Raw genomic sequence first — 12,030 nt, 5'->3', positions numbered from 1 at the left:
TGAGGAGTGGGCTTTTCCTTTTAAAAAAAAAACACCAAACTAAACAGGTCTATCGCTCTTGCCGCTCGCTGTTTTCTCAGGATAAAACATAATCCTCTGTCCTCAAACCCTCCATCTCTATCCCCGCATCGCCTATCCCACCACACGAACAGTACGCCCAGATAATGAGGCCGGGTGAGAAAGTGTAAAGTGGAGGTGTATTGAGGGCCCATGTAAACTGGCCTAATCCTCCTTCACAGCATTTGTTGTGTCATTAGAGCTGTATGGGTTGTGCATCCTGCGACACACACACACACACACACAAAGAGACCAGAGCCTAAGATTCACTCAGCAGCTTTATTTTTTGTGTAAATCTCATAACAGAGGACCTGGCTACGTGGATGAACCAGTAATGATGTAATATGGCCCTATATTTATGTATGTGGGTGAAAGCAGGTTTATTTTGGCTAAATTTGCTGACATGAATACCTTAATGCAAACCTATGCATCCTTGTTTTATCTGCATTATCAATTTTAAGACTTTATTTCTATGAATACATTCACTTACAGAGCCCGGTGAAAACAGATCATTCTACGCTGCCGTTTCGTTCACATCTTAAGCCTGGAGAATTATTCTATACAGCGCACAGTACCATGGATAGTGACACTATATTCTATCGTACATATTATTGACATAAAACACAAAAGTGACTTTAATTTGCCAGTGGTATGGGTCTTAGTTATTATTAGTTTATTGATAAGTCTGATTCTTTGATGAAAAACGTAGACAAGATGGCGTGTAAGGCTGAGGTAAGCTGTCAGGGTTGACCTATACGGTTCCAAGCGGAAAGGGATTTTACTTTGAAAAACGGTGGTTAATTAAACAGTAATGCTTCATTTCAACAGCTGTACTGTGTTTTTATTCACTTTTTAAATAGATGAATAATGAAACAGTTGCACTAACTGCAACCCTATACTTTGGCTAACTGTTGTAGCTCAGGTAACAGTGTATGTATTGCAACTATTCATTGTGAATGAGTGTATGCTCTACTTGGTGCAGCTACTGTATACATTTGCCTCCCGTGTAACGTAGCGTACAGCGCTGATGCGAGGTAGTAGAGATTCATTCATTTAGAACTGTAAACCATACAACTCAGGAGATTGACAGACATTTACACACCGTACAATATGATAGAACAAGCATCACAAAGTAGCAATATTGCTTTTGGCTATAGCTCTTATTGCTGGCTTATTAAAACATTAAAATGGCTCAGATGATAAAAACAGCTTTGATTATATTTCCCTTAGTACTTCTCAACTCTTGGTACAGTACGACTGTACGTCACCGCCAATTCATCACACTGATCGGATGCACCGATCCAATACTGTGCAGACAACTTATTACTCAATGTGCTCTTATATATCGTATCTGCAAGTTTCCTCACATTGCTGTAAATATTAAGACTTTTCCAGACATTTCGAATGCAAAATAAATAAAACGTAAGGCCAGTTTTGCCAGTAAAATGACAATTGTGCAAAAAAAAGAAAAAGAAAAAGAAGCCCACTCTGTAGCAGAGTTTTTACCCACATGGCTGATTTCTCCTTAAAATGGCAGAACAAGAAAGTCACCTTATTTATGTCTTCTACACTGAAATGATTTGCTGAAGTCATAAGTGTTATATTTATCGGAAGGAATTTTGAGGTGTCTGAATACTGGTAGTCAAACTAAAGTCATTTAATACAATTGCAGCACCTGCAGACGCCCCGTATCAGGATCTTTCCCCCTGATCCTGATCTCACTTGGGCTGTTCTTTGAGCTGGTGCTCCCTGAGAGCACCGGTGAACGTAGCCGTCCACACGTGCAGGGCTGTCCCGGCGGAGAGGGTGAGGAAGAAGAGGAAGGCAACTTGGAAACCAAACCAATCCACCACGCCTCCGGCCAGAGCGCTGAATGTCAGCTTCCCCAGCACCTCCAGAGTCGACAGGAAACTGTAGTGGGTCGCCTGATGGAGAGAGTAGAGGGGGGAGGTAGGATGAGAGGGCAGGAATGATGAGAAAAGAGTAAGAGGAGGAGGTGAAGGAGCGGGAAGTGAGCAGAGAAAAGGACAAGGGGGGAAGGAGGATGGAGAGGGTTTGGAAAATAAAGGCACATTGTAAGTAAAAGGAGGGAGTAGTAGATGGGAAAGTAGAGAGGTGACACTTCATACTATCAACGTATCAGTTGATGTTTTTAAACCCGTAATACAAAATAACAACAACAGACAGAGACTAGATCAAAAGTGTGATTTTCAAGAAAAACTCCAAAAAGCAAAAGGAAACGATTGAAGGGGGAAAAAAATAGAATAAAGAAGACTGGAAGCCTGAAAGAGAAAGCGTGAGATCAGAGCCTGAGACGATGGATGGAGGCCAAACGGAGAAGAGTATCTGATCCCAGCCTTAAGGAGAGAGAGAGTGAGAGAGACAGATTACCTAATCTCACCTAAACCTCCTCCTTCTGCCCGAGAGCCCGGCATTTAGGTGAGGCAGGTAACTAAACAACACAGAAGGACTCTGGCGTCACCTACCATTGCCTGAATGAATTCATTCTTTAGGTTTATGACTCTTTTCTTCATTATTACAAATGTCTTTACTCCATCAAACTTGCACCTTTGCCATTTTAGAACGAGATCGAAAATTATGACAAACATTTCTCACTATTTTCAGAAATGATGTAGACTAGATGATTAATCACTTAATCAAAAAATAATTTATTTACCACAATCACTATGATTAGTACAAACCATTTCTCACCGGAAAACGAGGACTTCAAAATGAAGTGGTATGAATTGGACGAGAGTTGAGACTACTGTGGTCCGCACACTGAGGTAGAGAACTCTGAGACCCTGTGTGACCACAGCTAAGTGGAGTGCCTCTTTTTCTGAGCAACTTGTTTAACAGATTTGGTTTCTATCTCCTGGGGATCGTTAACAAGCACTCTCACGATCAGCTTTCTGTCACTGGATAGCACTACCTTCAATAACACACACAGATACACACAACGAGCGCAGCCCAGCCAATGCTCCCCCCTTCCTGTGTGCGCATACACACACACACTGATTCACACACCGACACACTAACAATCAAACAGTTTGTGTCATGAGAACCTCTGAAATGAAAGGTGGTTCTCATCATCACATGTTGGGATTGGTTCTCTTTGTCATTTATTTTAACCAGATCCTGATATCTGTGCTACAGCCTGTGATTTGTTTCCCCTTTCTTCTCCACTTTAAGAGTGACAGCAATTTAAATGATAATTTGTCACCTTCAGAGATTGACTGAGTGACGAGCGAGTGGCTGTGTGAGTAGCGATCACCTCCAGGCAACGATGGCCCAGTTACGACGGGGACACGAGGAGTTATGTTAAAGAGGAGGAAACGAGAGAGGAGCGGAAAAAGTCGGAGAGCGTTTAAAGGACCCCAGAATGACAAAGAAGTAGAGTGAGGTGGTAGGAGGGACAATTTCAGCGAGGGGGGGGGGGGGGGGGAGAAAAAAAAAGAAAGAAGCAATGAATAGAAACTGGGTCTGAGATTTTCCGGGTGGAAACAGCTGATGAGAACTGACAGGTATAGGTGACGATAGGTTTGGTACTGTGTGCGGAGGATTTCCCTCTCCGGCACACACCGGCAATCAAAGGAAATTACCTAAAATGACATAACGGCACAATTAAACCAAGACAGAAAGAAGAAAGAAGGGAAGGACGGAAGGAGGGAGAGAAGAAAAGAAAGTTTGTGTTGTCTGTTGAAGCCACAGGAGATGACCTAACACCAAAGAATTCGACAATTAATCCCAAACAATTTGCGACAAAAGAGAAAAATGTATTACATAACAGCAGTCCCCGTCTCTAGGATGGGGCTGTCGGCGGGTGTGAATAAAGTTTGCTTTACCTGAATGCTCTCCTCGGCCCTCTGAGTGCAATGCATCATGGTAGTGAAGGTGAGCGTGGTGATGAGCCCGCCCAAAAAGTGTTGAACACTCATACTCAGAATGGCCATACCTGAAGTACCGAACACACAAAATCAAGCAAAAACAGACACAGAACGTCTCAGTGCAACTGTTAACTTGTTCTGAAACTATCAATTGTACACAGTTTGCTGCTCCGCTAGACTTCTCACTATACCATTCTATGTAGAAATCAAAGTAGAGAGAGACAAAGCAGCGAGAAACGGTAAGCTGCTGAAGTGTCTCCTCGCCGTTCTCCTATCACCGCCAACCCCCCCCACATCGTCCCCAAAACACATGTAGCGTATCCTCTGAGGGGAAGTGGCAGAGCGGTGTTAGTGGGGAAACAGAGGAACCACAGAGCCTATCTGTCTGTGCTCCCGCTAACACTGAATTATTCACTCAAGCCGCCAGAGTTTTTCCCGAATAAGACTCTTCAGTCAGCGACACAAGACTGTTGGAGTCACACAGATACACCGACTGATCAGACTGGAGGAGTGGGAAGCGGAGGGTTATCATGTAATATTGAAAAATCTGAAACTGAATGTTTTTCCGGGGGTTTTTTTTGGTTGAGTTTTCCTGAAATCTTTGTTCTGGGTTTAAAGTAAAGGGGGGGGCCTCAACTTTCAGTCTGAGAGGCTTGATAGAGGAACAGACAAACTCAGACGGAGATAAAAGGCGCAGATTTGAATCCCAAAAGCTTTGCGACTGGCTGTGCAACAGAATCAGATGTGTCATTCAGACATTAATAACGGAATGGCTCTCTGGAGAGAGAAAGAACATCTGCCTATCAATGTCCTCTGCATCATCCACTCTTGGGCTGTATTAGTGTTGAACATCTGGCTCAGTCGGTAGGTTAGTAGTTCCTAACCTTTTTGTCGCTGTGTCTGACAATTTCCGTAACTTTCTGAAAACACAATCCAACATTCATGTGTGCAGAAGTGAGAAAGTAAGCAGCAGTTTTAAATTCTCTGTCAAGCGCTCCTTTTTCATTCTTTGCCCAACAATTTCTGTCACTGAGAAAGTCTTCCAGGAGAGAAAGTGTGCAGTGACCCCCATATTTAAAGTTAAATTTAGGATTTTATTGTCATATACATATACGAAATTTGACTTCTGCATTTAACCCATCCCTGGTTTATTGGGAGCAGTGGGCTGCTGAGAAGCGCCCGGGAAGCAGTTAGGGGTTCAGTGTCTTGCTCAGGGACACTTCGGCACAGGACATGTAGCAGCCAAGGATCGGACCGCCGACCTTGCGGTTACCGGACGACCCTCTCTACCGAGTGAGCCACGGCCGCCCCAATTACTAATGACTAATTAAACAATTACTGTGTATCTTACACTCCGACATGTTGTCAAGATAAAGATGAAGCAATGTCTTATTGTGTGCGCACATCACAGCTTGAAAATTTGAGTAGAACTAAAGAGTGATTTCAACTCGACGACAATTGATTAATTTTCAGAGCCTGAAGAGGTGAAACTTTAAAAAAGAAGTGTGAAAGAAAAAAAACTTAATTGTATGTAGTAGAAATGGGTTCTTCCTTTCTTTTTAAAAGCCGATAACATATCTTGCAAACACTTTATGTGTCTTGCGGCCCCTTGTTACAGAAAACTGATGAAGTGCCCAACAGTTTTAGGCCAACTGTTTGACAACCAACAGGCTCCAGGTCACCCGACCAAAGACCAGACAAGGAAAGGCGTCAGTTATTCTATTGTTTCCCTGTGGAGGTAAATATCTATTGTAAAACTGTGCTGTACAGACATTACCTAACTTTAATATCAATTTACTACCTGCCAGCCAAGGCGACAGAAGACAGCTGACATATTCCATAAGGAAAAAAAGGACAACACACACCGTACGTCACAAATATCCAGGGGCTGAACACATTGACAGAGTAGTGAATGTCATCATGTGCTCATATTTTTGAGTGTCTTTTAGTCATTGTTGCGAAAGCATAGTCTCATTGTTCCTCTTTTCAAATGCAGCCCTGCTGTGTTTGGTGTATAGCATCATGACTTTTTTTAGCCTTTTGTTACTCACCACATTACATAAGTCTGTAGTTTGTGTGACTGATTATGTAGCATATTCAAACGGTGGCCTTTAAAAATGCTGATTGCGTTGAATAAACAGTTCTTATTCTCAACAAAAGATTTAACCTATTCTAACTATAATATCATAGTCCGTGTGACTGTGTTTATCATAAACTCACATTGTACATTTGTGACCTATAAAGCTGTGCTTTTACATGTAGCTGCACACTAATGATTCAGAAGACTGGCGGTTCAAATGAGGACTGCATACATATGGGATCAAGATCTGGAAAGTTTAAATATGTGAATCTACAGAATTCAATAAACATGTGGCTGATACACTATTCATGGAAAAGAATACAAGACTAACAGGGTCACTCTAACTTCTGTTGTGAGTAGGACTACATAGAGTAAGGATAAATGGTAATATGTGTTGTCTGTGACTGTATTTCTATCTCTCACCTTTCATGAGTGGTGATGGTTCCAGTATGGTGAGTAGAGAGCTCTGGAAGACCATGCTGACGGTTCTCAGTACAAACACACGTCGCATCATAGCCCCGATGCTGCAGAGAGACCAGCAAACCAGTCAAGTATCAGAGAGATGTTCAACAACTTTCAGGTTCGAGTGCTATTGATGAGCAGTGTGATATGTGGCGACAGGGGCTCAAGGTTAGTACATTTGGAGACACTGTGTTTTTTCTTTTCATGTTACACACAATTACACAACGACACACACACAACTACATGCGCACACTCGGTAACATGTGTGCACGTGCTTCAGTCAACATGTCCCCAGACACTAATTGATTCCCTGTTAGTGCAAGAAAATCATCCCCCTGTGGGTTTGGTTTGTGACGTAATCAATAACCTAAGGAGATCCCCAGCATGAGGAGGATAATTAATCACTGTTAACACATGCACGCACACACAAACACATACAAACGTTGTGTGACATCAGGGATTAACGATGCCAATCACTCAGAGGATGCCTGCCACTCAAAGGACTGTGTGTGTGTTTGTTTGTCTTTTTGCATGTAATTATTTATGTGTAAAAAAAAAAAAGCTGTGAGGAAAAAGGAGCCGGATATCTGATTTAGTTGGATAAGAGCACTGAGTAAAACAGTTCCAGTCCATGGTTGAGATGTAAAGTTCAATGTTCTTCTCAGCAAAGTTTACCAGTTAATTTCATTGTCCGGCCTCATGAGACGAGGCCCTGGTCTGTATTCGGCTCAGCAGTTGACCAAACTCTGATCTTGTGATGAATATTGATCTCTGAACGTGTTCCATTCTTATCAATGTGGACCAAAGCGACGGGAAATGAGGGGAGAGTGAGGACTGCTGACATGCACCACACTTGAACCGGGTATGTTCGGATTATATGGTACAAGCGTATGATATTACATTTATAACATTTAACATTTTTCGATAATATTTGCTCCAGTGACTATAGACAAAGAATGCTGGCTATCTCCATTCAGAAACACTTAGTTGCTCTCAAATACCATGATGAAATAAACTCATCTGTGTACGTGATTAAGAGTTAACAGATTATTACAACAAATATTTTCAGAAGACCATCTGTAGTGAACACTTTCTTTGACTCATTCATAAGTAATTCTGAAGCGCTAAACATTTTGCACATATATTTATTTACCCTTTTTTTTAATTTCACCCTCTTTCTCTCCCTCCGCCCTCCTCTGTATCCTCTCCCCTCTCCACCAAACCTTTCCTTACCTCTCTCCTGGAAAACCAATCCTGCATCATTCACATGCTAAAGACATTCTTCTCTCTGCTGCTCCTTTACCTTCTCAATGACAGTCTTTCATATCACGCACTCTCTAGAGATGCTGAGGGGGGTGTGTGGGTGTGTGTGTGTGTGTGTGTGTGTGTGTGTGTGTGTGTGTGTGTGTGTGTGTGTGTGTGTGTGTGTGAGAGAAAGAGGACTTGCCTGGCTGCCACCTCACACGGGCCGGGCCCAGATAAGAATAGCCATGTTCTCGGGTTGCCAGTGGCAGTTGTAAAGGGGGTCATTCACTGACCACTCAGCCATTTCTGATGGTGGGGAGGATAAACCTTCGCACTGAGCTTTTAGAGGTGGGACTGCAGCCTGGTGGACAGCGCTCTCTCTGTGTGAATGTGTGTGTGAGAGTGTGTGACAGAAAGAAGTGAGGAAGGAGAAGTGACGCTGGACGGTTCATAAAACCAAATGCATCCATTTTATCAAATAATCTAGAACTGAGTCGTTATATCTGCTACTTTGCACACATTTCTGCTAATAGATCATTGAGTCATCAATATAGAAATCCACAAAGATTTTATTTTCTAAAGAAATAATTTTTATGGAATAATAAGTAAATAAAATTAGTGGAATAATCATAGATTTTTTCATCTATCACACAATATCTCAGTTGATTGCATTTTAATTTTAACGAGGGTTGAGGAAATTATTATTATTAATTATTAACTCTGATTCATCAGCTGTGATTTAACCTATACTGGCCTTACAGAGGTCCTTCAATTACAGTTCAAAGAAGATGACGTATAAATCCATGACAGCTTATGGCAGACAACCACAACGCTGTCGCATGCGCAAAGAGGATATGATGTCATCGGCAGGAGACCAAATGAAACGGACAGTTACCTCGATAAAAATCACGGATTTCTCTGGGTTTGAAAATTGTTGGAAACATTTGAGATATTATAAGCACACAGCTAAACATAACATATAACGTAGGTCTACTTGTTTCTAGACAAGAGTACAATAACGCACAGTGTGGAAACTAACACACTATCTTCTACAAAGGCATTGTTGTTATTTATAGCTCGTATTACATCACACTGGCCATAGGCAGGGCTGTGCTACCATGTGATCCTAGTATAAGCAGACATAAAACCTTATGCAACAATGGTCAGCCACAAATGGCAGTGTCAATGTGCTGAAGGGGAAAACATGTAAAGGTTAAATTCAATACTGAAACAGCCTGCTATAGAAATCTCCTAATGCATGCTCATCAATATAAGTCTGCATTAACCACTGTATACCTGTGCTAATACACATTTAAAGTCATAAAAATCACCATAATAAGTCAAATCTAATATACTGCCATTTTATATATTAATCATGAAGTATACATCCTAGTATATCTCTTTAAATTTGAGAATTAAATTCAACTACAGTTGCACGTTGCCTCTCTGGGTTCAAACCCTGAGGGGTGTGTACGTGTGTGTGTGTGTGTGTGCGCGCATGAGTGTGTGTGTGATGGATTGGCTTCTCATGCTGCTCACACACCACACACCAGACACAGGGGGTCCCTGAGCTCTCAAACAAGGCTATGTTTACTTAAATTACTGTACACACACAGTCAGACAGGCAGAAACACACACACACACACAAAAGCCTATGAAGAGTAATAAAAAAAACAGGAAGAACGGGCCCAGAGTGATAAGGAAGAGGTAAAGGAGGAGGAGGCAAGCTGCAGGAAAGAAGGAGTCAGTGTACACAAAAAGCTTGGAGGAGGAAGAAGAAGAGGAGCAAGATGAGCAGGAAGAAGATGATGATGGTGGTATTGTTACATCTGATGGGATGAGAGCACAGAGTATGAGGCAGTAAGATACATGTTGGTGCTGTGGACTGGACTTTATCAATCCTCACTTTTTTCCTCACTGCCGGAAACTAAAACAAGTTTGACAGCGGAGCAGGCCTGGTTTTTCTGTCCTATAACAGCTCGTTTTCACCTCATTGACTCTGTTACATTCACCTTCTAAATGTACGCTGAGAAATCTAATAAATCACCTGTAACCATGGGGGCCAGTCAATGTTCACATTAATGTGTGAGTATTAGAGCCCCTTTTGTACATTTTTTTCTTTTTAAAGTGCCAAATATGACCAAATATGACCTTGTTCCAGCTTCTCATCTGTGATTACTCCTAGATTCATAACTGTCATAGAAGTATTACGGTTTTTGACTGTTGCTCGGACAAAAATAGATTTTTAAGCATTTATAAGTATTTATTTACTTTTATTATTACAACACACAGAGAGGTAGAGCAAATTCATTCCCTGCTCAGGAAGACGTTAGTCCTCTATATGTTTATATAGCAAATAGTTGTTTGTTGCTATGTTAAAGCTCTAAATATCAAATTTAGCACCTTTGAGGGAATTGTCCCCTGAGCACCAAAGACCCTACGATATGAGGCCCCTAAAGAGTTCCAAAATGCTACTGCCATTCAACAGCGATCATGGTGGAGACGGTGCTAACCTGGTAAGAACAACGGTGTTGATGAAGGCTACCTGAACTGTGCGAGCAGCACGCCTCCCAGGAAAGACCCACAGATGGAGAAGCCCATGGCGATAACGCCATTCCAGAAGCCGAGCTCCCTGGCGGTCATGTGATGATCCAACAGGAAAAGAGGAAACATGGTCACTGCCCCCTGCTCACCTGTATACGTCGTGAAAGAAGAGACAGGCGCGCAAAGAGGGAAGATCAGGAGACAAAAAGAAGATGAGAGACAGAGGAAGAAGAGGAGGGAAGCGAGAGAGACTGGAATTAGTTATTCGGTCGGATGTGATGATGGTTGGACATACAATTGATACAACATGTATTACGTACTGTATGTCTCTGACTAAGCATTGCTATTTTTCACCTACAGTAAATATGTGAGACACTTCCTGAATACACACGCCTATTCCAATCACAGTCAAATACGACGAGGATGTTGTACCGATCTGTTTAACCTGCAAGACTGAACAACATGGTTTTCCTGAGATGACAACTGCCAAATCAAATACAGCGCACCAAGGCCTATTCCTGGAAAGTGTCAATAATAGATGCCTGACAAGAAAAAGAATACCCTCAGTCACTTTATCAAACGGGGCCTAGTACTTTTCCTAAAGCACCAAAAGGAAAACACAACAAAAACACAAAAACTTCCACGGATGAAACAGACCTCACAAAGACCTTTCAGTCAAAATAAAAAGTTTCAGTCAGACAATAAGACTTTCTCTGTGTGGCGTTGAGTGTGGGGGTAATGTTCTGCTGAACATTACAGTAAAATATTCAGTGGCGCCGACTATACGCCATTATTATATTAATGGAGACTGACTTCAGAAAGACAGTGGGACCAAGGAGCTGCGTGAGTGACAGCTTGGCTCCCAGACTGCTGTCAAAGACGACGCAACACAACGCGACGACTCACTCACTCAGTCAGCCAGGAGACAAACAAAAATAGAGAAGGAAGAAGAAAAAAAAGGCAGATGAAACAGACTGAAATAAAAAGAATGAGAAAGCCGAGAAGCTCCCAGTGATAGGGAGTGCAGCAGTAGAACGAGAGTGTCACCACCGGTGTGACAAGCCAGCAGAAACATGGCGTAGGAAACACTTCTGTCACTCAGGTTTCACTGTTTGCAATCTACTCATAGTTAATAAAGACGGGGATGACCACGTTCAAGTTGGTAATGACAATTAAAGCCAATTAGATAGGTATTGAAGTTTCCGAAACAGATCTATCTGTCTGTGTTTTTCTTTCAGATAAAGTATAAGCCAAAAAGAGGAACGAGGAGAGTCAGAGGTAATTCAAATCACACAAAACGAGTTACTGAGCAGTATGTACGTTGCACTATGGGCTAGACAATAAACTGAATTGAGTTATTGTAGTATAATTTTTACAAATAAGTCATATGACAGCAACATGTCAACATTGTACTCCTAAACCCATGATGTACTCAAATTCAAGCTAATAGACTTACAGTTCGTCTTTACAATATATCGTTACTCTCTCCTCACACCCAGTGGGAGCTGCACTGATACACTTACACCGTCTCTGTGCATTATTCACATTTTAATATACGTCATCCTCTGTGCTGAACTTAGCCGTAACCATATTAGTCATAATAAAGTAAACATTGGCAGCAGCGGAACCCGTGATGCCCGGGTTGTTTACCCATGGTTCTGTGCTCCCGTTCCCGTCTGCCTGTTGTTTAGCTCAAAGCTCAGAGCTTTCACAGTCCTGCCTTCAACTAATTATTTCTTTAAAGAGAGAGGGGGG

The 12,030-nt window shown here is 42.0% G+C and overlaps 1 protein-coding gene across 3 annotated transcripts in view; it reads right to left on the bottom strand.

Annotated features, from left to right (window-relative positions):
- Positions 1-322: 322 nt before the first annotated feature.
- Positions 323-12,030, bottom strand: part of mfsd3 (major facilitator superfamily domain containing 3) — an 18,871-nt gene continuing 7,163 nt past the window's right edge. For all 3 annotated transcript variants that reach the window (XM_031849278.1, XM_031849279.1, XM_031849280.1), the window contains exons 3-6: positions 10,277-10,424; positions 6,448-6,548; positions 3,903-4,012; positions 323-1,982 (exon numbers count right to left, since the gene is read on the bottom strand). In XM_031849278.1, coding sequence (XP_031705138.1) covers positions 1,776-1,982; positions 3,903-4,012; positions 6,448-6,548; positions 10,277-10,424 — 566 coding nt within the window. In that variant the 3' untranslated portion in view covers positions 323-1,775. The remainder of the gene's footprint in view (positions 1,983-3,902; positions 4,013-6,447; positions 6,549-10,276; positions 10,425-12,030) is intronic.

Source organism: Anarrhichthys ocellatus, unplaced genomic scaffold, assembly GCF_004355925.1.
Source record: "Anarrhichthys ocellatus isolate YVR2014 unplaced genomic scaffold, GSC_Weel_1.0 scaffold9, whole genome shotgun sequence".
NCBI classification, from domain to species: Eukaryota; Metazoa; Chordata; class Actinopteri; order Perciformes; family Anarhichadidae; genus Anarrhichthys; species Anarrhichthys ocellatus.
This window is presented reverse-complemented; position numbering and strand designations above follow the sequence as displayed.